The sequence below is a fragment of the Heterocephalus glaber genome, unplaced genomic scaffold (assembly GCF_053883595.1).
Source record: "Heterocephalus glaber isolate CG9 unplaced genomic scaffold, H.glaber_assembly_v1.0 deba00001610, whole genome shotgun sequence".
NCBI lineage: Eukaryota > Metazoa > Chordata > Mammalia > Rodentia > Bathyergidae > Heterocephalus > Heterocephalus glaber.
This window is the reverse complement of record NW_028258381.1, coordinates 2865303-2893109: the sequence shown is the minus strand read 5'-3', so window position 1 is coordinate 2893109 and position 27807 is coordinate 2865303. Positions and strand designations below refer to the sequence as shown.

At 37.1% G+C, this 27807-nt stretch overlaps 1 protein-coding gene and 1 pseudogene across 17 annotated transcripts in view; one reads left to right on the top strand and one right to left on the bottom strand.

The window, feature by feature from the left end:
- Mlip (muscular LMNA interacting protein) overlaps nt 1–27807 on the bottom strand; it is a 297907-nt gene that overhangs the window by 46169 nt on the left and 223931 nt on the right. For 16 of the 17 annotated variants that reach the window (XM_087195995.1, XM_087195985.1, XM_087195993.1 and 13 more), the window contains one exon: nt 26109–26237. In XM_087195995.1, coding sequence (XP_087052121.1) covers nt 26109–26237 — 129 coding nt within the window. Of the gene's footprint in view, nt 1–23565; nt 25602–26108; nt 26238–27807 lie in introns of those variants that run through there. The other variant, XM_087195987.1, reaches the window with a different exon arrangement.
- LOC110346477 (N-alpha-acetyltransferase 15, NatA auxiliary subunit pseudogene) lies at nt 21210–22984 on the top strand (annotated as a pseudogene).

Below are 27807 nucleotides of genomic sequence, written 5' to 3'. Positions count from 1 at the left end.
TATGAAATTAAATAGCAAGCCCAAGAGTAACAGTGTGAGGAAACTCTGGCATTTTTATTGATAGTTTAGGGAGCTTAGGAAAAGGAGGCCTGAACTGCACTGGTTTGTAGTCAAGCTTCAGTTTCCTGGGAGAGTTCAAGATCCCATTCTTAGGATGTCAGGAGGGAAGCTCTTGAGGATCCATGGGAAGGAATGGGGACCTGTAATCAGGAGTCAGGTGGAGCCAAGCTCTATCCAGTCAGGAAGAAAGTGTTTAGCAGGGTGCATAATTCTATGTTCTGTACTTCGAAGTTCACTGCAGCCAATATCTAGCTCTGGGCAGAAGGTCAAATGTGGTTACTTGTCTTAGACACTTTCTTCTAGCTGGGGCAAAATAGCCAACACGCACAATTTCAAAAAGGAGAGGTTTACTTGGGGTCACAGACTTTAGAGGTTTCATTCTATATTCAGCTGGCTCCAAGGTGGGCATGGCATGGCAGAAGACCACATGGGAGGAGAGCAACTCACATCATGGTGGCAGAGAAGGAGAGAGAAGAGCTGAGTCCTAGGGTGGGGGATGCAACCTTCCAGTTCACATCCTCAGGACCAACTTCCTATCAGGCCCACCTCCAAACAGCACACTCAGCTATGGAGCTAGTCAGTGGACAAATCCACTGACAAGTATAGTGACCCTATGTTCTAATCACTTTCCAAAAGTGCTGCCTCTGAATGCAGGAGAGTTTGGGAGGAATGTGAGATCTAACCCTACAATACTTCTACAGGATCTGGTGGTGCCCTCAGTTTGCCCAGGCAATTGGACAGGCAGGGAGATAAAATTTTTATCCAAACTTGGGCAAGCCAAAGAGAGATAAGGGTCTTGGCCAAGCTTACTTGAGTATCTCTAGGTTGACAGTGCAGAGCAAAGGTGAAAAGATTCTTAGTCCCAACAGCCTCAGTGTCAGTATGTGTCATCTGAGATGCTCATCTGTCTGTTCTAGCTGTCTACTAATAAACACCAAAATCCAAATGCTGCATAATCTCACTAATATGTGGGCTCTAAAATAGTCAAACTTGTAGAAGCAGAGAATAGAATAGTAGTTTCCAGGCTCCAGGGGAGGGAGTAATGGGCAAGGTTGCTTACAGGGTATGTAGTTTTGGTTGCTGCAGGTAAATAAGTCCTTGAGATCTGATATACAGCAGTGTTACTGTAATTAACAATACCATATTGTCTACTTAAATTTGATGAGAGTGGATTCTAAGTGTTCTTACCAAAAACTAATCAAATCATTAACACCTCAATAAAGTTGGAGAAAAAGAAAAAAATAGAAAGTTATTTTGCATTTCTTCTTTGTCCCAAGATTCACTGAGAAGCAAAATTTTCCATTTACAGATTGCAGGGAATTTTTGTGTTTTCTTATTTTGTTATTAATTTATAAGTTTTTGTGATCAGAAAAATTGGGTGCCCATTTCTACCTTAACAATTATGGGTTTTCTTTTTTGGCCTAATATAGTTTTATCTGTGGAACGTTCCACAGATATTAAAAGAGTAGGTTTTTTTAGGGGCAGGAGCTTCTGTGAGATATAAATTCCAAAAATATGGTATCAGATTTACTTTAGATCACCTGTTTTCAATTGTTTTTCCACTTTATCTATCATTAACTGAAGAACTGAGCAAATGAAGTGTTTTACCAGTAACATTTTTACTTATTTTTATTCACATCTCTTACTTTTCTGCATGAATATTGTTCTGTTTGGATGTTTTGACACTCTAGTGATTATATTTTCCTTATACAGTACATTTTATCCTTTAGCATTATAAGGCATCTTATTTGCTTTACCTAAGGAATATTTGCACATTATGAAGGTTAAAACCTTTGCTCTCCTTTGGAAAACTTCCTTATTTTCAGCTGATCTCAACATTGTTTTAAAAGTTTCAAGTTAGAGATTGGTTTTGTTTGTTTCCCAATCTGGAAGCCTTTTTCCTTTTTTATTTCATTTATTTCCATAGTACATGGATATTTTCTGGGCCAGATGTTTTTGCAGGAGGTTCCTGTGGGGAAGGGACCTCCATGTGGCATCTCCTTTGTGTCTCCCCTCCAGTGTTTGGGATACAAGTTGATTTAGCTTTTACTTCTTGTCAAATAATAAAGACTGTCCACTGCCCAGCGCCCTGGACAGGAGGGTGTCTGTGTGCAGTTCCCCAAGGAGACAGGGCATCCTGCCTGCATGATCTACTCTGTCAATCGCTGTGTAGATAGCCTCGCTCCCCTGCTTCTCCAGAGGAAATCAGGACAGGGGATCTTCTGTTGCCAGCACACACAGCTGGTAACAATAAAGTAACCAAGGTCTGCATGAACTCACAGGCAGGGCTTCTGGAAGGTGATCAAATCATGGGCAACAAAGCTGACTGCTGGTAGGAGGTGGGGACTGGTTGGAAGAGGCAGTCACTGGCATTGTGACCTGGGAAGGCGCACCTCCCTTCCCGGCTCCTCCCCTCTCTCTGCTTCCTGGGCACCACGATATGAGCAGCTGTCCTCTGCTAAACCCTTCCACCATGCCTTGGACCCAACTAGCCATGGACTAAAGGCACAACACAAGCCAAAGTAAACTGCTCCTCCTTTAAGTTACAGGTACTGGGGATTTTGCCCTAGCACTAGGAAAGTGACTCACACTATATGTGAATCCTTTAATGGCCTGGTTTTTGAGGGAAGACCAGAGATCATAAAATAGTCTTATACATTCCCATCATTGAACTAGAATCTAGCTAGCTGCTCGGTAATATATTTATTTCTAATAAAATGTTCTAAACTACATTTCACTTTCCTGACAATTGTCTTCTTCAATATAAAATACTTAGAACAAATTTTCCAAATATTTAAACTTTATTTACAAGTGTAATTTTTAAAAAGAAATTAATTATTTTAGTTGATGATAGTATCGTGTCCTGCAAAAAATTCAAGACAAGAACTTATGAGGCAAATAATATCCTGTTCATTAGCAAAAAATTAGCAAATACACAGTGAATAAGTTAAATTAGCTCTGCTTAATTGACAGAGACATCAGAAAATCAATGCTAGCGCCATATCTGATGCATTCACCATCCTAGAAAAAGGCCACTTTCTACTCAGTGGTCAAGGTGAACTGTTGAACTTCAAAAACTGTTTTCACTGCAACACCAAATGGCACTTTAAGGCACTCTGGGCTCTTCCCACTAAAGCCTGCACATCTGAGACACTCTCACACCCTCCTAGCATTTCAAAGCCTCCCCTTCTCCTGTGGTGTAGCAGTGAAGGTGAGCATTCACATTCATCTCTCAGGCTGTCCCCTCTTCATTCTGTGTGTGGGGACCTGTCCTGGTACGTGTCACCTTTGCTAACTCACCGTACCACTCGGCACAACTACTCCAGCCTTCAGCCCTCTTCTCTCTCTCATTTCCCCACATTGTTGGTAAAGCAAGCGACACTTATTTTTGGTAACTATTATTTTCAATTATTTTTCTTTTGCTAGCTGGGACTTAAAACACTTCAAAGTGAGAATCAGCATATCTGCTGCAGTTTTTTGTTGTTGTTTTTTGTTTTTTGGGTTTTTAGGGGGTTTTTTGGTACCAGGGATCAAACTCAGGACCTTGTGCTTGCGAGGCAGGCACAGTGCAGCTGAGCTAAATCTCTGGCCCCTGCTGTAGTTTTAATTTAAAGCAACACCCTGCTAAAAAAGCCAAGAACAATTATAATGCATTCTTAGAGAATGACTCATTAATCCAAAGATACATTAATATTTTATAAATATTAATCACCAAAAAGACTAATAAGAAATAAGATTGTAACTATTTGCATATTACTAAGATCAGAGCAACACGAATTAAGTCTCTTACTTTAGAACAAATGATGTAATTTCTTGTTCATAAGCCCCAATTTTGAAGACTCCATATGTATTATTTAAACAAAGGTATTTAAAAGCAACACTCTCTTCAGAATCCTGATTTGAACCAAAAGATTGGTCTTGTGAAGCATGAGAAAAATTAGCATATATTTAGCTATTTCAAATCCTTTTACAAAAAAAAGTTTTTTAATAATTACAACATAATTTTCAAGATAGACTTTGGATAATTTAGTGCTTCAAGTACATGGTTATTTGACAGCAAGTTTCCAGAGCAGCTGGCAAGGATCAGTGTGAACTTACTTGATGGAAGACTCAGGAAAAGAAGAGAAACATTTCATAATCACATGGGCAGTAGCGGGTCAAAGGCTGAGTTATATGTCTGCTCATACATGTAGTTTAATTCCTGTCTTACATTTCCCATTTGCATATACTTAGGGGAGGGGAAAAGAGCAATTTAAATTGAGTAAGATAGAAAAGAAGCATCTAGGTTTTTTCATAATAGACGGGAAGGAGGAAAATATATTTGATGACTCTTAGGAAGAAGTCAACCTCTTTCTTCCAAAATTATGGTGATTATAAAAAAAAATGACAACAGCAGACACTTAAAATTGTCCCTGTAAAGTGTTCAGAGCCTTTTCATAATATCTGTGAGAAGTCATCCAATCATTGCAGCCAAGATATGGAAGCAACCTCGGTGTCTGGCATGGATGAATGGATGAAAACAAGTGATATGTAGGCAATGAAATATTAAGCAATTTTAAAAGAAAAAAGAAATGCTGTCATTCTCAACAACATAAATGAGCTAGGAGGATGTTATTTTGAGTACAATAAGTCAGTCACTGAAGGATAAATACTACACGATGTCACATGTAGGATATAAAATAGTCAAAGTTATGGAGACAGGGATAAGAATGGTAACGTCCAGGTACCGAGACGTGGGGAAATAGGAAGGTGGTGGCCAAAGGGGACAAACTTTCAGTTACAAGGTGAACAAGCTCCGGGTGTCTGACGTATGGCATGGTAACTATGATTAATAACACTGCTGTTTATTTGAAATTTGCTGAAGAGTAGACCTTAAGCATGCTCACTCCTCACGTAACACACACAGTCTATATGTGATGACAGGTGTATTGGTTAATCTGATAGTGGCAATTGTTACACACAATTGTTACACAGCCTTCGTATATTAAATCATCACACTGCATACTTTAAACATGTATAATTTTTATTGCCAATTATACTGAAATAAAACTAAAACTTTGGGAACATTTTTATTAGTTACTTTTTTCATTTATTAGTGTATGTTTGTAATACATAATAGTGAGTTGGGGGGGGGATTGATTATTTTTGATCTCTTTATCCTGTTTCTTACCTCCTACCTCCTCCTGACCCCTTCCCCATCTCCAAAATGTCCTTTAAAAAATCATGAATACATATTAGACTAGATATTAGTATGGATTCCAGTAGAAATGGTGATTGGTAGCCTCATTTTTCTAGGATGAAACTGAAGTTAGGTAAGGACAAATTTCCCCCAAAGCACACAGGGCCCCTGTTCTTTCCACTGGATTCTATGACAGTGTTTTTCCCTTTCTCAGGAAGCAGAAACATCTAAAACCAGGTACCTACCCACCGGGATAGTGTCCCTTACTGGATGAGCGAACTGGAGGACTAGGCCTGGCACCTCTCTGCACAGGAAGCCTGCAATGTGCATCCTGATAGTGATGTGGACCCTGGAGACTGAGGACAAAGAACCCAGGGTGCAGAAAAGGCTGAGCTGAGGGAGACAAGAACTAAGGTCTAGAATATCCAGAACTCACTACAAGCCAAGCTCTGAGAGCAGGGACACTGCCTGCTTTATTGCCTGGGGAATCGTTCAGGCCTATGACAGATCTGGCACACGTGTTAAATGGCTGAACGTTAACAAGAGGGAGAGAAGAAAGGTAACCACGCCATTCACCAAGACCCCCAGCACCCTCTGCATGCTGGAGACCACATAGCAGCCACCCCTACTGCCTGTTTCTTTCTTCTCCACAGCCCTGCCACATGTTACCTCTGCCTCCCAAGGCAGCCCTGGATTCATTCCATCTCACTGCCCCTAGGTGACAGTGTTAAAGCAGAATTGCCAAGAGAAAAGAATGAGCCTTTGTTTGGGGGATGGAGGAGGTGTTTTTGTTGTTTTTGTTTGTTTTGAGTTTCAAAGTAGATTTGGGGACTCTATAGCAAGGGTTCCAGTTTGACAAAGATTTTGAGTTTCAAAAATCTGTCAGTTGATCAGAATGAAAATGAGTGAACTGTGCTTGGAGGAGGGGAGGAAATGGGGGTGCGGGTGGAAGGGGCAGAGGGAATCAATCGAGAAGATCCATCCAAGACCCCTGTGTGTGGCTGAGAAAGGGCCGCGCACTCCACCGTCACTGGAAAATGAGATGTTGGAGGCTTGTGAAACTAGAAGAAATGATGAGATTCACAAGTTGCCTGTGCCTGGTCTCCAGGGGAGATCGTCACTAGGAAGGGCTGCTGGGTGTGTCCAAGTGGAACAGCCTCAAAAGAGAAAAAAGGGTAAGGTGGGGAGACACTGACAAATGTCATTTTTAGAATAAAAGAATTTGAAAACTGGCTGGAGTTTAAACTATCCCAGATTCTTTGACTGTGAGAACTGTTCCCATTTCACAAAATAGAAACGCAGTTCTATTAAGTGTGTAAGTGTGATCAGTAGCTCAACCATTTGTCTCTCAGCTGATTGATGCCCCCAGGCTGCTCACCCACTACAAGGAGAGAAGCTGGCTTGCATAAAGCACTCAGAGAAGTAACCCTGTGCTCTTCTGGACTCCGGTCACTCAGTGTTTACTTCAGGAAGTGCCTTGCCTTTGTCAGAACAATTGGAATGGACCAAAGTTCTGTTACCCTAATTGGCATTTTGAAGCTGAGTTAGCCTGCACACAAATCTCACTACTTCCTGCCTTCCTTATTCTAAAGCCATTTGTGCACCTGTGAATTTGCAATTTTGAAATTCTGAGCATACTGTGCACAATAGACTTGCAAACTTCTTCAATGCTACAAAATTTATATATTTTTTTAATTTATATATTTATGTGTGTTTAATGCAGGGCATATGCTGTCTGTGTTAAAGCAGTATATATTTTAAGAACAATCATACAGTTTTAATATGATGAATTTTTGTTCTTTGTATCCATTATATTAAAAAGGGATTTAAATGAAAAGGCTGATGTTCTGCAACTAAGTTATATTTCTTAGGTCCACCTTGTCACACAGGCTCATGTCATTTTCCAGAGAGAGATTTAAAATAGCAAAAACTCCAAAGTTTATTGCCAGGATTACCACACAGTCTTTTGTGATTATAAAACAAATCAAAATACAAGTTTCTTCTGTATGTGAAGAACAGAAAGCCTTGGGGCCGGGGATTTAGCTCAGTGGTTCCACCGCCTGTCTCACAAGTGAAGGGACCCAAGTTCGATCCCCGGTACCCCCCCAAAAAAAGAAAGAAAGAAAGTCTAAAAATAGGAACAATTTATAAAGGCCTCTTTACTTCCATTGTGAGAAGTGTCTGTATTTAAATTCTAGGTTACCTATTTGTGTTTATATTCAGGATATTCGTAACAGAAATAGTTTCTCAATCCAAAACAGACAAAAGAATGTAACTTAAGTAGCAAAAGCCAGGACCCTTTAAAAGTGTGCTAAATATGTAGGCATTTATGTGAATTTTAAGCAGTTTTTACATACAAACACGCATAAATTTTAGAAGAAATTAACTGTTTCCCACGGGTATTTATTTGAAGCCAAAGCAAAACAATAGTTACTCGCATGAAATAGTGGCAAAAAATGATACTGATCATCTCTCAATATAAATACTGTGTGAATAGAAAGTAATATTTAAAGAAAACAAGAAGTCAAGAAAATAACCAAGATTTCCTATCCAAGTTAGCCCACACTGGGAATGGGGGTATACACACAAACACACACACACACACACACGCACACACACACACGATGGGGGGGGCACCATAAAACAATATGGAGATGTATTTTACTTATCATTACTTTGACCTAACAGTAGATTAAGACTTTCCACTTCTCCAAACCTGTGACCTAAGTACTACTTGCTTTTCACCACCTTCTTTTTGAATAAATAAAACATCAAGAAGGGCTCCAATAGTTTTAAAGAAATAAACACAGAATTTCATGATATGAGGACCTTCACTTTAATAGCACCTCATACAACACCGCATTTTACAGAAGATAATAAGATCGAGTTCAAAGATAACTTAATTCACTAACATGCATTTTTAAGAGTTACCATAGAGACTTTCTTTTTGTTGTTGTTGTTCTTTTATTGGTACATTTTAGGTATACAATTCATTTACATCATAGGGTGTTTGTACCTGTACATGATATATCTTGGTTCTTATTTTTTTATCCCCATTACCTGTGCACCCTTCACCCCCTCCACCCATCCCTATTTACACAAATTTCATTTCCTTTTTTTTTTTCTTCTTTTCTCATAGTTTTTCCTTTCCCCATCCCCTCCCGTCACTCCTTCGTCTTTGGACCTTTTTTCCTATTTCAAATTATCAATTATTTATTTTAATCATTTTAACCCTTGTTTACACTATCACTTTCTCACACTAGTGAAACTATTCTGTATTTACATGCGTGTCCTATTTATTTCACTTAAGAGTATGGCCTCAATATGCATCCATTTAGCTACAAATGACTCTAGTTTTTCATTCTTTATGGCTGAGTAGTACTCCATTTTATACAAAAACCCCACATTTTCTTTATCCAGTTTCCAGTTGATGGGCACTTGGGCTGCTTCCAAGCTTTAGCTGTTACAAACTGTGCCAATATGAACATGGGTGCACATATATCACTGTGGTATGATTCTTTTAATTCTTTGGGGAAGATACCCAGCAGGGGAATAGCTGGGTCAAATGGGACCTCTAGTCCTAGTTCTTTGAGGTATCTCCATACGGACTTCCACAGTGGTTTCACCAGTCTGCACTCCCACCAGCATTGGAGAAGGGTTCCTTTCTTCCCACACCTCCACCAGCATTTGTTACTGGTTGATTTCTTGATAGCAGCCATTCTTTCTGGGGTGAGGTGGAATCTCAGTGTTGTTTTCATCTGCATCTCTCAAATGACCAGTGATGCTGAACATTTTTTAATATATTTATTTGCTGTTTTTACTTCTTTGTCTGAGAAATGTCTGTTCATTTCAGATGCCCATTTTTGACTTGGGTCTTTGAATTTGGGGGGGCTGATTTTTTTCAATTCTTTATATATTCTAGACAGTAGTCCTTTGTCCGAGGTACAGCTGCTAAAAATTTTTTCTCATATTGTAGGTTGTCTGTTAGCTCTGTTGGTGGTTTATCTTGCAGTGCAGAAGCTTTTTAATAAGATGAGATCCCAGTTGTTGATTCTTTCTGCTAGTTCCTGTGCTGCTGAGGTTTTGTTCATGAAGTCTTTTCCTATGCCAATGTCTTCAAGAGTTCTACCTAAATTACCTTCCAGCAAGTTTAGTGTTTCTGTCTTAATATTTAGATCTTTAATCCACTTCGATCTCAGTTTAGTGCATGGTGATAGGTATGGGTCTAGTTTCAATCTTTGGCAGGTTGAAATCCAGTTTTTCCAACACCATTTATTAAACAGGGTATCTTTCCTCCAATGATGGTGGTTGGCTCCTTTGTCAAAGATGAGGTGACTGAGCATGTCTGGAGTTGTTTCTGCATCTTCTAATTTATTCCACTGATCCTCAGGTCTGTTCCTTTGCCAGTACCATGATGACTTTATCACAGTAGCTTTGTAGTATAGTTACAAGTTGGGGATTGTGATACCCCCAGCCATATCTCTGTTGCTTAGAATTGCTTTAGCTATTCTAGGTCTCTTATGGTTCCAAATGAATTTTTGGATTGTTTTCTCTAGTTCTGTGAAGTATATTGTTGGAATTTCATTTGGCATTGCACTGAATCCATATAGTAGTTTTGGAAGTATGGCCATTTTCACTATATTGGTTCTTCCTATCCAGGAGCAAGGGATGTCTTTCCATTTTCTTGTATCCTCTTTGATCTCTTTTTTCAGAGTGCTGAGTTTTCAGTGTAGAGGTCTTTTGCTTCCTTTGTTAGATTGATTCCTAGATATTTCATTTTTTTGGATGCTATTGTAAAAGGAATTGTTTCCCTAATTTCTCTCTCAGTGAGTCTGTTATTTGTGTACAAGAAGGCTATTGTTTTTTGAGTGTTGACCTTGTATCCGGCTACTCTACTGAATGTGTCAATTAAGTCTAGAAGTCTTTTGGCAGAGTTTTTGGATCTTCTATGTAAAGTATCATACCATCAGGAAATAATGACAGTTTAACTTCTTCTTTTCCTATTTTCATTCCTTTTATTTCTTTCTCTTTTCTAATTGCTGTGGCTAATATTTCCAGAACTATATTGAACAGGAGTGGTGATAGTGGGCTTCCTTGTCTTGTTCCTGATTTTAGCGTGAAAGTTTTCAGGTTTTGACCATTTATTATGATGTTGGCTGTTGGCTTTTCATAGATAGCCTTAATCAGGTTAAGATAAAGACCTTCTATTCCAATTTTCTGTAGAGTTTTTATCATGCATGGGTGCTGGATTTTATCGAATGCTTTTTCTGAATCTATTGAGATAATTATATGGTTTTTGTCCTTGGCTCTGTTAATATGGTGTATTACATTTATTGGTTTATGAATGTTGAACCATCCTTGCATCCATGGGATAAATCCGACTTGGTCAGGGTATATGATCTTCTTGATGACCCTCTGTATTCTGTTTGCCAGTATCTTGTTGAGGATTTTTGCATCTATGTTCATTAGGGAGATTGGCCTGTAGTTCTCTTTTTGGGTTGGGTCTTTCCCTGGTATTGGAATCAAAGTAACACTTGCTTCCAGGAATGAATTTGGAAGTATTGCTTCCCTTTCAATTTCCTTGATGAGTTAATAGAGTAATGGTGTTAGTTCTTCTTTAAATGTCTTGTAAAATTCAGCAGTGAAGGCATCTGAACCTGGGCTTTTCTTTGTTGGTAAATATTTTATTACATTTTCAATTTCACTCATTGTAATTGAGGTGTTTAGAATTTCTATATCTTCTTCATTTAACTTTGGCAATTCATATGTATCTAGGAATCTGCCCATTTCTTCTGTGTTTTCCATTTTATTGGAGTACAGGTTCTTGAAGTAGGTATTGATGATCCTCTGGATTTCTGTTGGATCTGTTGTGACTTCACCTTTTTCATTCTTAATTGCATGTATTTGTGCCTTTTCTTCCCTTGTTTTGATAAGGTTAGCTAAAGGTTTATCGATTTTATTTATTCTTTCAAAAAAAAAAGTCTTTGATTCATTGATTTTTTTGTATTGTTCTCTTAGTCTCCATTGCATTGATTTCTACCCTAATCTTTATAATTTCCTCTCTTGTATGAGCTTTGGATTCGTTATGCTCTTCTTTTTCTAGGAGCTTGAGGTTCTGCATTAGGTTATTTATCTGAGTTTTCTCTGTTTTCCTAATATGGGCATTCACTGCTATGAATTTCCCATGTAGAACTGCTTTCATTGTGTCCCATAGATTCCTGTGTGTTGTACTGGCATTTTCATTTACTTGTAGAAACTGTTTAATTACTTCGTTAATTACTTCTGTGACCCATTGGTTGTTCAAGAGGGTGTTATTCAGTGTCCATGTGTTTGTTGGGGTTTTGTGGTTTCTTATGTTATTGATCTCCAATTTTATTGCACTATGGTCTGAAAATATACAGGGAATAACTTCAATTGTTTTACATTTACTTAAATATGTCCTATGAGTTAACATGAGATCTATTTTGGATAATGAGCCATGTGCAGCTGAAAAGAATGTGTATTCTGATTTTATAGGGTGCAACACTCTGTAAACATCTATTAAGTGCATTTATTCAATAGCTTGGTTCAGTTCTAGAATTTCATTGTTAATTTTTTTTCTAGTTGATCTGTCTATTTGTGATAGAGGGGTGTTGAGGTCCCCCACTACAATTCTATTAGTGCTCATATGAGTTTTCATGTCCATTAATATTTGTTTTGTATAGTTGGGGGGCATTCGTATTTGGTGCATATATATTTAGGATTGTCACCTCTTCCTCTTGGATTGTTCCATTCACAAGGACGTAGTGACCATCTTTGTCTCTCTTAATTAGTTTTGGTGTGAAATCTACTTTGTCTGCAAGTAAGATTGCTACCCCTGCTTTCTTCTGGGTTCCTGTCATGTGGAGAACTGTTTTCCATCCTTTTACTTTCAGTCTATGAGTTTCTTTTTGAGTTAGGTGTGTTTCTTGTATAGAGCATATTGTTGCATTTTCCTTTTTAATCCATTCTGCCAGTCTATTTCTTTTGATTGGTGAATTGAGGCCATTAACATTGATGGTTATAATTGATAGATATTGATTTATCCTTGTCATGATGTTTTACTTTTGTTGGCTCTTTTATTTCTTATTTTTTCCCCCTTTCCCTTTAGTGTCTTACCTTGCCTGGTGGCTTCCCTCTGTTGGGCCTCATGGAGTTGTGACCTTCATTGCTTTTTTCTAGGCTACTGTTTAGCATTCCTTGTAGTGCTGGTTTGGTGTTCATGAAGTTTCTCAGGTGTTCTTTGTTGTAGAAGTATCTAATTTCCCCATGGATTTTGAAAGATAATTTTGCAGGATACACCATTCTAGGTTGGAAATTATTTTCTTTTAGGACTTGAAATACTTCACTCTAGGCTCTCCTCAATTTGAGTGTTTGTGTTGAGAATTCTGCTGTGATTCTGATGGGCTTTCCTTTTTAGGTGATTTGTTTCTTTTCCCTAACTGCTTGTAAGATTTTGTTTTTCTGTTGGGTTTCTGGAATCTTGACTATTATATGTCTAGATGTAGATTTTTTTTGATCATGGCTAGTTGGAGTTCTATATGCCTCACTTATTTGTATGTCCAATTCTCTACCTCTGTCTGGGAAGTTTTTTGCTATTACTTCTGTGAACAATTTTTAAATATCAATTGTGCTTTCTCCTGTTTTCTCATGGACTCCTATCAGTCTTATGTTATTCTTCTTTGCATTGTCTAGCAGTTGTTGGATTGATTTCTTGTGGCCCCTTAATATTTTTAAATAATCTCTATTTTCATGGTCTCTAACCATGATCCTGTCTTCTATATCTGATATTCTATCTTCAGATTCCCTTAATCTGCTGTGGATACTTTCAATGGAGTTTTTGATCTCCTGAATATCTGTTTGAATCTGTTTCATGGATTCCATTTCTTTCTTATGTTGGGCGATCATGGTTTCCATTTCTTTCTTATGCTGGGCATTCATGGCTTCCAGCATGTTTCTGAGCTCATCTATTTTTTTATCTGTTTCTGTCCTAGATCCTCTAATCATGTCTTTTACTCTGCTCACCATGTCTGTATTTATCTGGGAGATTATTTCTGTTTTGAATTTTTCTAGAGCCTCATTTATCTGTTTTGTTACTTCCTGTGCTATCAGTTCAGGGTATCCAGGTGGTTGGTTATGGGACTTTTCCATTTCATCTCCACCAGGATCCAGGATTTACCCTTGGTGGGGTGGAAGTCTGAGTTTGTGCCTTGCTTAAATGTCTTCTCATTTTTGTTTTTGGTACTGTCCTTGGTTTAACTCCTGGGTTGCTGGTTTGAAATTGCTTATTGTAGGTATCTTTGTTGCTTGTAATTAGAACCCTTATGGAATGATTGCTTCTCAGAAGTGTCTTCCAGATATAGCTGGTCTTTAAGTTTTGAGTCTCTAATGACTCTAAGATTATCTCATTTTCCTTATACCAGGAAGGTTCATTGACTAGATCAATACTAACACCTTAGCCCAAGTGATACAATCAGCATCACCACTGCATCAAGTACATCTTTGAAAATGACATTTTGTGGTAGTTATTAATCTATCACCTTTAGCTGTGTGAATTAAATCAAGATCTAGGACCAACCCAACATATAGTGAATAAACTCTTCAATATAACAACTTTACCCTTTGGGATGGGGAGTTAGAAGGGGTTCAGGAGAGAGGGATAGATGGGAAGAAGGATAGGGGAAGGTTAGTAGTGTGGTCAGAGGACACAAGTGAGAAGGAAAAAGTGAATAATAGGAAAATAAAGAAGAGCTCCAAATGAAGACCAAAACAGGGACAAAAACGAAAGATGAACAATGTGGGAGAGCAAGAGAGTGAGTGTAAGAGAGAAAGGGAAGAGAAAAGAAAGAAGAAAAGAAAAAAAGGAGAGAAAAACAAATATTTGCAACGAGTAGGGGGAAAAATTAAAGATAAGAGGAGCAAAAGAAAAGAGAAAAAAACCAAAATAATAAAACTAATTTCGGGAATAAAAAATAACCATGAAGATGAAGGGCCTCTTTCAGGGTATGTCTCTGCTGTCACAATAGGCAACGTGGGTTGCAGTGTGCAGATATAAGTGAATGAGTCTCAGCAAGCTAGTCGCAGACCCGTGAGATTCAAGCAGATTTCTGGCTGCAAGTCCCAAGTTGAGCTCCCTGTCCTCCCTTAGGGTTGAACTCTGCAGAGTTGTATTGCAGGTTCCAGCTACCCTTCCCCTGAAGATAGTCCCAGTCCTGATTGGAGGTGACGATGACTCCAACTTACCCAGTACAGTGGTCTGGTAGTCCAGTGTCCTCTGCATCTTTGTAGTGTAGAACCAGGTGGCTGTACAGAGGAGCGGGGGGGGGGGGGGGGGGGGGGGGCAGGGCGCAGGCTGATTCAGCGCATTCCGCGCAAGGATCCTAAGGGGTCTGCAGACCTGCCTGTCTGCAGTGGGCTGATTCGGTGCGTTCTGCCCAACTGACGACGTTGCTATGGCAGAGACTTTCTAAGATTACATAATATTATATGATAGTTTTATAGCCTCAACAATGCTGGATAAACTGAAATGCTCCTGGCAGGGTAAAGTATTAAGCTTCACTAGTCATAATAGCAGACCCAAGAGATGTTGTAGCCCAGGGCTACTCATCCCCAGCATTCTTGCCATGTGGGGCCCATCATTCCAGGCAGCTTTCCTGTGCACTGTAGGATACTCAGCAGCACCCAGGCCTCTAGCTAGTACAGGTCTGCCACACCCTGCCTCCTCCATCAGGACAAACGGTGCTGTCCAAGGTAAAAATCCTCCTCAACTGAGAACCACTAGTCTAGTCCAATCCCTCCCTATCACCAATGAGGTTCAGGTTTCACAGATACGTTGGATACAGATGGTTAACCACATAGGCATGATGAGAATGAATGTTTCAGAGTTGTTTTTGCCAAAGGGAGACACTTCAGTTTTCCTTGGATTCTTTTGAAAATAAGAATGAAAAAGGTCACTGGGTCCTGCTCACACATGACTACAAGTGGGAGGGTGGACCCAGCCTGACTCCACGGCAGCTGTGATGGGCCAGTCCTCAATCACATGCAGCTCACAGAAACCTGAGCTAAGGTAGAAAAGCATGCCTCCACTCTGAACACACCTAATGTAATAAATATCACACATGCTTGCTTTCATTAAGCAGATAAACTATCCTGAGCCTTCAAAACTTACTAGGTAAAGATGACTGACAAGCTTTTTGCTATTAAACTGCTTATTTTCTCACTCAATATAGTTCCCTATTTACAAGAAAAAGTAAGGTTAAAAAATAATCTTAAGATCCATAAGGCATCTGGATGCCTCAGCTACAGTAGATTAAATTCACTAAGGATACGCATTTCAGGGGATGATAATATTATTTCTGAAAACCCCTAAAACCCTTCCATTTTGCTTATGAAAGTATTGCATAACCAAATTTTAAACTTACAAACTTACTACAGGTCTTCCTTTTCTTGTAGTCTTTGAAACAAAAGAAATAACATGTCTTTGCTTTTTTTTTTCTTTTTTGGTATTGGGTATCAAACTCAGGACCTTGTGCTTTCGAGGCTGGCAGCGGAACCACTGAGCTAAATCTCTGACCTCGTGTCTTTGCTTTTTAATACTGCTTTCTTTTTTCTTCATTTTTTTATTACAAATGACCTACTTCAACAGCTTGATTCCTCTTTTCCATAGGCTAGACTGCCATTTTCAGATTCTTAAATAGAATACAAAAACTAGTTTGTTCATCTCCTATAGTTATGTTTCTCCCATGCATTCTTTTAGTTACTCTCCCCATTTGGACTTATTATTTTTCTTGCCTAACTTATGTGCTTTAAGTTATTTTCTTATATCACAGAAAGAAGGAAGTTTCCAACTCTCTTTACATAATTCACCTTCAAACTTACATGTCTTGTGATGTTTGTGGTCCTCATTAAAGTCTATCCAATCTCACAGACATTTAAAGGTATGTACCAATCTCTCCAATGATTATGAAATATGTCAAACATGTCAGTTTTAGCATTTATACTCAAAAGTATCTCCAATTTTTGTTATGTCTGCCTCTATGGATCCCACCTTGATTTTACTTCTCATGAGTCAAAGAAAATATTCAGGACAGAAAAACTAATTGCATTGCCAATTTTACTATTAATAATGATATCCCAAGGGCCAGGGATTTTGCTCAGTGGTTCCACTGCCTGCCTCACAAGCACAGGGTCCCAAATTTGATCTCCAGTACCAAAAACAAAAAAGATATCCAATAATGATATCCCAAACCATACTAAAGCAACAGAAGAACCAAAACTGTGAAGAGAGGGAAAGAAGAGGATTATTGTATACAGTGACTGGGACAGGATCACTAGTTTAGCCAAAATGATCTTATGTACTTAAGAGAAAACTGTACCAAAGACCTGATCATTACCATGCATGATTCTATTCACAAGCTGAGCGTGACTTGAAGGGAATGTATCATTTTCTTACCAGCAAATAAAATGCTTTAGCTTTCTAATCTCTGAATAAAGTTTATTTTGTATCTTATTTAGTCATTCAATGATTAAAGCAATCAATAAAGGTATGATAAGGAGATAGAACACAGGGTCTTTCCACTTATATTATTTTTATTTTGAGACAGGGTCTCACCAAGTAGCAAAATTTCTCAGGCAGGTTTTAAACTTTCAGTCCTCCTGCCTCAGCATCCTAGAGTTCTGGGATTAAAGGCATGCCCCACCACATCCATATTAAAATGATTTTTATAGAATTGTTCATTTTCTATTGAAATTTTATTGTATAATACTTTTAGGATTAAAAACTGAGAGAGTTCGTAAGTTTTATTTTAATAAAGTCTTATTTTTGAAAGGAGAATATACTCTGCATAAGAGTTTCTAAATATGGTAATGATCAATCCCCTCTGAACAGTTATGTAGGAACATCATATGTAGGAATATGTAGTTAAACACTGAGGACATATTTGCAAGGAGCTTTCAAACTGTCATCATTTCCCAGTTGACTGAGACGTTATCAGGTAATGCATATCCACCAACTATTGTTAGACAACTAATGATTTGGATACCATTATGACAGAAATGGCAAACAGTCCTTCCCTTTGTGTTTACTTTTTTTTAAAAGCAAATAAAAGTCTGTATAGGGCAGGTAAAAGGAGGCAGGAAAAGAAATCTCCCTCAAAAATGTAGACAACTGCAACAAAATCTGCAAAGTTTACTTTCAACCTTGATGTTTATAGTAAGGAAGGAGAAATTTACAAAAAAAAAAGAGTCATGGAATTCTAAGTATGAAGAAGTGAGCCTACCTAATTATATCCTGGAGAAAAAAAGCAAATATTGTCTCCAAAGAACAATTTAAAAATACAAATAAAGAGATTATTGAATTGATGATAAGTTATCTATTACATGTAGTATATAACAATGATAAATTGTCTAGTACTTCTTATATTTGGAAAGACATAGGAAGACAAGGGAGTGAGGGAGGAAGGAGAGCAGGAGAAAAAGTCACAAGGATTGCATTACTTGAAAATAGCATGGTAAAACTTCCAGAAGCCAAATCTCTCATCTCAAAGCTTTCCAAAGAAATGTAACACTACAGGAAATTTTAGTTGCTTCTTCCTTAAAATAATCCACCAAGCCACTAAATAATTTCTAGACCTAAAAAGTTTCACCTGAACCTTTTACCTGAAAAAATACCACTTAGTAAAAGATTAGAAATCATAACAGGTAAGTTGATGGCACAAGAGAATGAGCCAACTTAGTTGAAAAACAAGTGTTGAACAAGTGGTGTTTTGTGGCAGTCATTCTGAGAGAGGCACCAGTGTCCCTTTCAGCCACAACAAGGGCGTTTGCCTGTAGTGCTAACAGCTGGGTGGTGTGAGGAAAAGTGGAAGGTCACAGTGGAAACATTACTTCATGAACCATAGATACATATCTGACAGTCATTCACATATGCATCAAAACTGGGGGTCAGAGAATTTGGAGGGGGGGTACGATGCCTAAGGAAAAAAATTCCAAAAAGAGTGAGAAGTTTACAGTGAAGGAAATTCTTTCAATTATCTTTTCATGTTCTCTGTGAATGGTGCAGAGGAAACTCTAAATGATCGTTTTAATACAAAACATGTTCTCTCCTCCACGGAAATAAATTAGAGGGAAAGTGAAATGTGAGAGGCGTGCATGCTGGGAACCATTATTTCCCAAAAGGTGAAAAACAAAGACAAGTATTTCTGGGAAAATTAGATGAAACAACATTGCCCCTTTAATTCTATTAATTCTATTATTCTTTTGTTATTATTATGAATCTTTATTGTATTAATTCTAATAGAATTCTAATTCATTCTAGTAATTCTAATATTGATTCTATTATTAATTCTATTAATTCTATACAAATTCTTTTGTTCAGTCCTCTAAGACTACAAGAAAGTAATGAAGTATGTCATATCATGGGTTGAATAATTTATAAAAAGAATATTTTACATAATAATTTCAAAAATTGAAGTTAAAGCTTGCTTTCTTAAAAGGAAAATCATTGGTGAAAAAATTACTTTCATCTAATTAGATACACAAAATTATCAGAAAGCAATCAATGTATCTTATGCTCCCCAAGTAGTCACAATAAACTAAAATTCATTTTGCTCTTTAGTATTTTCATTTTCATGCATGAACTGAATTTCCAAAACTATGTATTCTGTCTGGATGCTCATTTGTCTAAACAATTCTATTATTTTCCAACTCTGCCCTTAGATATGAATAGAAACATGTTTCAAAGCACATCATTTTTTAAAATCCATATATTTAGGGAAGAGTGTGAAAATGTTTCGTAGTAAATCAAAAAGACCATAAATTAATACAATAATGGGTTGAAGATAATTTCAGAAAAGCATAACTTCATTCAAAAGGGTTTCTGTTAAAAATTTCCAGCTATAGAATGACGCTTCCTGGCCTATGCCATTTTGATGTAAAAGTTGTTAAATAATAAGTCTCAATTACTTGATTATGCATTTGATTTCAAACTTTGCTTTTAGCACTGAGAGGCTGTTTCCAAGCAAATGTTCAGTCCATAATCATTCAAAAAGCTGCCCAGTTATACCTTTCGGAGCTACAGTAAATACAACTCTGTCTAGTCTCATCATCTTTATCATCTGACATTTTGTTAACAGAGAATTTTGAAATCACATTTTATGGCAGTGAATCTGCTGGGGAAAAATATTGACTTAATCCCATCCAGAATCTCCTGTGATGTGGAAAATGTTCCAGTGCAAGGCAGCTTAGCGAATGTGAGCTACTGCAATTTGGTCCGTTTGGCTAAAATATTTTCTATTACATGGGTGGGTGAGAGCAACCAAGTATGGAACCATTCAGTTTATTCTGTAGCAGGATTATATGGAAAATGCAGTAGTGATCAGAACTGGATTTGAATATGCTTTCTTCTATTGGAGTTCTGATGCAGTAGCATTGCTGAGATTATAAACAGCTATTACTCAGTTGATATTTTTATGTACAGCTCGGTGTCCACATTTGTGAGCTGTCTTTGGGATCTGCTTCCATTGTAGATTCTGGACACAAATGGTAGTTAAAGCTCAGTGTAAAAAAAAAAAAGATGTGATATGGTGGTATGTGCGGTTTCCTGGGCAATGTGGGGCCCCATGGTTCTACCATAATTTTCCCTTCTAAACAAGGCCAATAAATAAGATTTGGGCCTTTACAATTCACTTTTAAGTAGTACGTTAGACTACTTTCAATTCTTCCTGTTTGTAGTCCCCTTATATATCTCACTCAAGTGAGGATATAAACAAGTAAGTTGGTTGAAAGAAAATATCAGTAAGATTATGTCTATGGCCTCCTGCCATATATTAACAAAACGGGTGACATTTTCAAAAAATTATTTTAAAATAAATAGGTGTGTGTTGTAACATGAACAGAGCTTTAAATCTGTACAATCAGGAAATGTGTTGAAAAGAAATGCCAATTCTTTTTAATGACAAGAATTTCCTGCCCTTGCGAATGGAATTCATCGGTGGGAAAGCCCTCTGCGTCCGCCATTTTGGCTGCCTCTGTCGGTCTGTTCAGTTACCACTTGAACCGCCAACAGAGACCCGTGGAGGGGGGCAGCATTAAGCGAGAAAGGGAAAAAGACAAGGAGGAGAAGGGAGTGTCCCGGAAAGGCGACGCGGCGACACCCGAGGCCTGGTGGTGGCGGTAGATCGGGGTATTCAAGGCTGAAGGAGCCCGGGGAATGGCAGTGGCGGCGGTCGGACAAACAGACTGACCGAATCAGGTGGTGGCGGGAGCAGAGGGAGGAGCTGGAACTATGCCGGCCAGGAGCTGAGCCTCCGGCCCAAGGAGAGCGTGCTCTTCAAGCGGATCTTGAGATGCTATGAACACAAGCAGTACAGAAATGGATTGAAATTCTGTAAGCAGATTCTTTCTAATCCCAAATTTGCAGAACATGGAGGAAACAAGATATCAATTACTTCAGCTTCGACCGACACAGACAGCGTCATGGCTTGGTTACGCTATTGCTTATCATTTATTAGATTATGAAATGGCAGCAAAGATTTTAGAAGAATTTAGGAAAACACAACAGACATCCCCTGATAAAGTGGATTATGAATATAGTGAACTACTTTTATATCAAAATCAAGTTCTTTGGGAAGCAGGTCTGTATAGAGAAGCCTTGGAACATCTTTGTACCTATGAAAAGCAGATTTGTGATAAACTTGCTGTAGAAGAAACCAAAGGGGAACTTCTCTTGCAATTGTGTCGTCTGAAAGATGCTGCTGATGTTTACAGAGGATTACAAGAGAGAAACCCTGAAAACTGGCCCTATTATAAAGGCTTAGAGAAGGCACTGAAGCCAGAAAATCTTAATAGGTTGAATAGAAGAGAGGCCACAGCGGAGGAGAATAAAAATAAGTGAAGTGGAAGACTAAACTGAGGAAAGCTTTTATCATTTGCAATGAGAGTAAACCAAAAAAAAAAAAAAAAATACTAAATGCCAATGGAGAAATGGAAGATAGGCGATAAATCCAGAAGCTCTGGACAGATCAAAGCAGCTAATATGTTCGAACGGCTAAAAATATATGAGGAGGCCTGGAGCAAATATCCCAGGGGATTGGTGCCAAGAAGGCTGCCATTAAACTTTTTATCTGGTGAGAAGTTCAAAGAATGTTTGGATAAGTTCCTAAGGATGAATTTCAGCAAGGGTTGTCCACCAGTCTTCAATACTTTGCAGTCCTTATACAAAGATAAAGAAAAGGTGGCAATCACAGAAGAATTAGTAGTAGGTTATGAAACTTCTCTAAAAAGCTGCCATTTACCCAGTGCATGCTGGGAATATTAAAGAAGCTGCAGGGTGGATGGATGAAGCTCAGGCCTTGGGCACAGCAGATTTATCAACTCCAAGTATGCAAAATACATGCTAAAAGCCAGTCTAATTAAAGAGGCTGAAGAAATGTGCTCAAAGTTTACAAGGGAAGGAACATCAGCAGTAGAGAATTTGAATGAAATCCAGTGCATGTGGTTCCAGACACAATGTGCCCAGGCATATAAAGCAATGAATAAATTTGGTGAAGCATTTAAGAAATGTCATGAAATTGAGAGACATTTTATAGAAATCACTGATGACCAGTTTGACTTTCATACATACTGTATGAGGAAGATTACCCTTAGATCATATGTGGACTTATTAAAACTAGAAGATGTACTTCGACAGCATCCATTTTACTTCAAGGCAGCAAGAATTGCTATTGAGATCTATTTGAAGCTTCATGACAATCCCCTTACTGATGAGAATAAAGAACATGAAGCTGATACAGCAAACATGTCCGACAAAGAGCTAAAGAAGTTACATAATAAACAAAGAAGAGCTCAAAAGAAAGCCCAGATAGAAGAAGAGAAAAAAAATGCAGAAAAAGAAAAGCAGCAGAGAAATCAGAAAAAGAAGAAGGATGACGATGATGAGATTGGAGGTCCAAAAGAAGAACTTACCCCAGAGAAACTGGCCAAGGTTGAAACTTCATTGGAAGAAGCTATTAAATTTTTAACACCATTGAAGAACTTGGTGAAGAACAAGATAGAAACTCATCTTTTTGCCTTTGAGATTTACTTTAGGAAAGAAAAGTTTCTTTTGATGCTACAGTCAGTAAAGAGGGCATTTGCTATCGATTCTAGTCATCCCTGGCTTTATGAGTGTATGATCCAACTCTTTAGTACTGCAGTGAGTGAAAGTAAAGACTTACCTGATACAGTTAGAACAGTATTAAAACAAGAAATTAATCGTCTTTTTGGAGCAACGAATCCAAAGAATTTTAATGAAACTTTTCTGAAAAGGAATTCTGATTCATTGCCACATCGATTATCAGCTGCCAAAATGGTATATTATTTAGATCCTTCTAGTCAGAAACGAGCTATAGAGTTGGCAACAACACTTGATGAGTCTCTCACTAACAGAAACCTCCAGACTTGTATGGAGGTATTAGAAGCCTTGTGTGATGGTAGCTTAGGAGACTGTGAGAAGCTGCTGAAGCTTATAGAGCAAATTGTCATAAGATTTTCCCTTATGCTTTGGCTTTCATGCCTCCTGGATATGAAGAGGATATGAAGATCACAGTTAATGGAGATAGTTCTGCAGAAACTGAAGAACTGGCCAATGAAATTTGAACATCATTAAACAAGCAAATGGAATGACTTTGGACCATATCTAGTGTATAATATTTTTGTCACGCACCTGCTGCATTTCTCTAACTTACACAGAATGAGAGGAGTAAATGGTCTTGCCTACAAATAGTGTTTTACATTTTTTATCCTGCTGAAAAAGTATATATAAAATATCTAATATTGCAGGATATAGGTTCAGTTTCTTAAAAAATTAAAAAGCTGCTAAAATTGAGGGGTTAAAAAAAGATACCTTGTCCTATTCCTACCTACCCAGCCATGTTTTTAAACTAATTTATATACAATCTGGAGGCTGTAACAGCTAACAAAGCAGCTGTGTGGCAAAAATATTACCTTAAATTTGTCTTGTGAGATTTTACTCTATCTCAGACAGCATACATGCTGTTTTAGCACTGGATTCTCTCACTGAGTACAAAGAGTTGTTGGGGCTTTAGCATCTGACTGATTTTGTTACAGGGTTGATTCTGACCATAAGAAGTATGCAATGTGAATCGCTATTTACAGAGAAACCTACAACAGATGGCTTGATGTTGTAGAAACTGGGACATATAGATACCAAGCAGGATTATAAGAAACCTAGAAGGTGTTCAGTATGCTTGTTGTGTTGTACATGATCAGTTCAGTGTTCTTGTACCACAGTTTTTAACTGAAGGAACCAGTTGGAGCAATCTCAATTTTAACTAAAATTTGAATAACTAAAATAATAATGCAAACTTTTCAGCATTGTTTTGGCCAAACTTGTTAAAACTGTAATGCAAGAACCAAATGCACTGTGATGTGTCACCAACTAATTAGCAAGCATGATTTTTCACCCAAGAGTGAAAAAAAGGAAAATCTACCATGGCTTGAAGTTAAAGAGCAGAACTCCTGACTACTATTCTATGACTGATCAAGAGACTAATAGTTTAAAACCTCAGCAGGCCTTGTTCACGATATGCAGAAAAAAAGTGCTGCAGTTTAGATACCTCTGAAATTTTTCCACAGTGTCACAGGTTTGTAATACTTGAAGCCCTACATTTCTAAGAATATATTTCTTGCTCAGTTATTTCAGGCAAGCCCAAGACTTTGTAATTTTTAAAGGGCCCAAATTTTTTGTTTTTTGGTTTGTTTTTTTTTCCCCAATAACAGACCAGCTTCTTTTTCCTGCAGTTCCAGATGTAATTTCTTTTTTGTTGTCAAACATAAGGTACCAAATATGATGCAATAAATTGTTTTTTTAAAAAAAAAAGAAAATGGAATTCATCATTCCACAAGGGAATAAATGATGATAAATTAAGGTAGATTAACTCAATATTTAGAAGAATATTTGCTTGAAATAAACTGCACAAATTTAAAAGCATACAAGGGAATAAAACTATTATAAGTTAGATCATATTTTAAGGAATATAAGTTACATGGATAATATATGAAATTTATTTTAACTCTTGGCAGTTTATTTTTCAAATAAATATACTGGGTTATTTTTACAAGCTTTCTATAGTGATCTCATACTGTCTAAAACTTCACATTAAGTCTCTGAAATATCAGTACCACACAAGCAATAGATATTTCCTAAGTGTTTTATTGATGATGAAATATGCTTTGCTAACAGGAATTTCCATTTCTGTTATTTGTCAATTGATGGAGATAATTTATATATCAGTAAGGTGTCTCTAATTTAATTTGAGGACTGGGTTTTGTTCCACAATTGCCTCTAATTATCCTTTTAATGATATTAGTGCATTCTTTAAAAAAACATCAAAAATCATAGCAGTCTCACAAAATATATAAAAATGGGAAATATTTTCATCTCCATTTCTATTGATTGATTGATTGATTGATTTAGAGACATGGTGTGGCTATGTTGGCTAGGCTCTTCTTCAAATCATGATCTCATGTGATCCCCCTGTCTCAGGTTCCTGAGAACCTGGGACTAGAGGTATCACTTACCAACTTCATTTCATATCCATTTCATAAATAAAATACACAGTAAGTTGTGAGAACATATTTATAATGAACTTCTTAAAGAACACCAGAGATTTCAGATCCATCAAGGTTGATCATAAGGTAACCCAAATTTTACACTTTACATGATCTCTGATCTGAACACTTCATTTTTTACCATAAGGAATTGATGCCTAGAGAGATGAAACAACATGCCCAGGGTCAGATGTGGCTGATAGAATAGTCTTAAATTGCACAAATATGAATATAATTCATATTTCAACAACACTGTTAGTTATAATTTTAAAATTTTATTTATTTTTTTTTATTTTATTTTTTTTGGTACTGGGAATCGAACTCAGGTCCTTGAGCTTGCGCAGCAGGAGGCGAAACCACTGAACTAAATCCCCGGCCCGACTTTAAAATTTTAAAGAGCACACCTCCTTTATTTTCCTTCATAAATCTGTTTTATTACAGATTATGATATATGAGCATTTTGCATGTCCTGATTTTATTCAGAAATGTATCTGGATATCATACATTACTTATCTGGATATCTTGCATCATATATATCTTACATAGCTTACATGGCTTAATAATGCTTAAGATATAAAACATATAACCCATTCCCATTTATTGCATTTTAATAAAACAAAGATGTAAAATTTCACTTTGATATCATTTATGAAGTTATATAGTGCATACATATTGTCACATTTTTCAAGATCTCTTAAAAGCCCCTTTCTATCATTCTTCCTCCAACATACAGCATCTGTAAGGGGAACATAGTGTACATTTTCATACACACAGAAAACAACAAGAAAGCCTTCCAGTGGCTTGAGACCTCAGCCTATAATTGGTACTGCTCAACCTAGGCAGCTGTGCTGCCTCCACTGTTAATATCATTCTAAAAACAGGACTTTTGTCAATTTTAATACACCAAAGCTAAAACATTTCATGTCTTCCAATGAAAGCAAGATTTAAGGAATGAAGATGTGATACCTATATGAGCCATGTGTGATTTAATAAGATTAATCATAGAGGTTAATGTCCTAGTTCCCAAACAATATCTATTTTAGGTAGACATTTTTCAGAAAAAAATTAAGATCCTTAAAAATATCATCCTGGATTTATATAAGAATTCTGATTTCTTATGCAAACATGACCTTTTTATTACCAAAGATATCCTAATCAATACACATTTTCTTATATATAGTATATTAATAGAGATGTTCACACTTAATAGTGTCATTTATCAAAATAACAAGTATCTGCTCACCTGTTCAGAGAAGAGACCACTGTTGTCGTCCAGATATTTACTGAAAGGGTTGGGTTCATAGACTTCTTCCTCTTTTTTCAGTAATATTCTGGATTTTATAGGTACTGGGCGAATTACTCCAGGCTTAGTCTTCATAAATCGTAATTTTTTTAAAAAATAAAGAAACAAATAATATTAAACTGAATAAATATGAGCATTCTAAGCTTATCCAAATGTTCTTACAAAAATATAATTTTTAAATTTTACAAGGATTTTACAAATGTATAAAAACACTGAAAATAAAGTGATTTTTACTAATACAACTTCAGTGTACAGTTAATTACAATAATTATTAACTAAATATAATCAATTAGTTGCTTTATGATGACAGCCATTGAGTTATAAAGATGTATCATCAAGTGGGGCACCCTGAGTTAGATCGCAGCACTACAAAATAAATAAATTTATTATCATGACAGTCAAAATGCAAAAAAACCTTTATTCATATAGCTAAACAAATTCTTCTGCCCTTGACAGTTCATTGGCTCATGATATTTCATTTGTTAAACATTTGCTGCCAGGCTTCCCTGCAGCATTCTAGGCATGGTGGGCGAGATGACCTTCACACATCCAGCAAACTTGTGACAATTTTCTTTCTGTGAAAACTGTCCCCATGCCCCACATTCACGCAACTAGACTGAAGACATTGAGTCCAAATTATGTATGATGGAACTGGGGTGAGCAGCAAGTAGATTCTCCTCAAAATGAGATACAGACATTCAGTTACTCTACAGTTACTTTGGGAGACTGAAATGTAAAATCAACAGCAAGTAATTCAATTTAAAAAGCAGGTCTACACAGGTCAAGAAGGTCAGAGCAAAGCACTTGGAGAAGGAGCCCCAAAAGGCAGAGGCTTGAGGCTTTCCAGAATTGAGCCCCAAGACCTGGGCCCAGCTGACTTCCTGTCCTGAGGTTCCCTAGGGCTTTCTTTTTCTTGTAAGCTAGATTTCCCTTTTTCTCTAACTAAAGTTTACTTCTGTAACTTGCAATCAAAAGACTTTGAGCTAATACATCAGCACTCAAGATTCATAAACTTGTACCCAAGGTTATTTTGACAAAAACAGAGAAAGATTTCTAGTTTGGGGAAATTTCAAAATGATATTTTACAAACTCCCAAATCTTGTAACATTGTACAATGCCACAAAATGATTGATAAGTCTCCAAAATTCCCAAACAAGAATTTAATACGAAGTTGTGACACTCTTTCTCTTTAAACAATTTTCCACAATCATTCTTCTCAACTCCACTGCCTTTTGGCAAATAGTAAATTAGCTCTTCTCAGTCAATTCTCATGTTCACAAATTCCATCTTCAGGGACTTATCTCTCTACTCTATAAAGCATCTGACATATTTTGAGTCTGGAATAAATGTCGCTCTGCAATACTTTCTTCAATTGATATTTTCTCAGTTGTCTTTTATGTATATGCCAACTGGGAAAATTAAGAAAAGTCTCTGTCTTCCCCAGACTGAGAAATCTCTCCTACTTAGGAAATTTTGATTTCTCTGAAGAGGAAAAAAAGAAGAGTTAGTAATATCCAGTAAAGTGTGAAAACACCAGTCAAATATAATATCTATATTCTATAATATATAAAATATCATAATAAAATAACAATAAATATATAATAATATTATTTATATATGGGGGAATACCCCTCCAGTA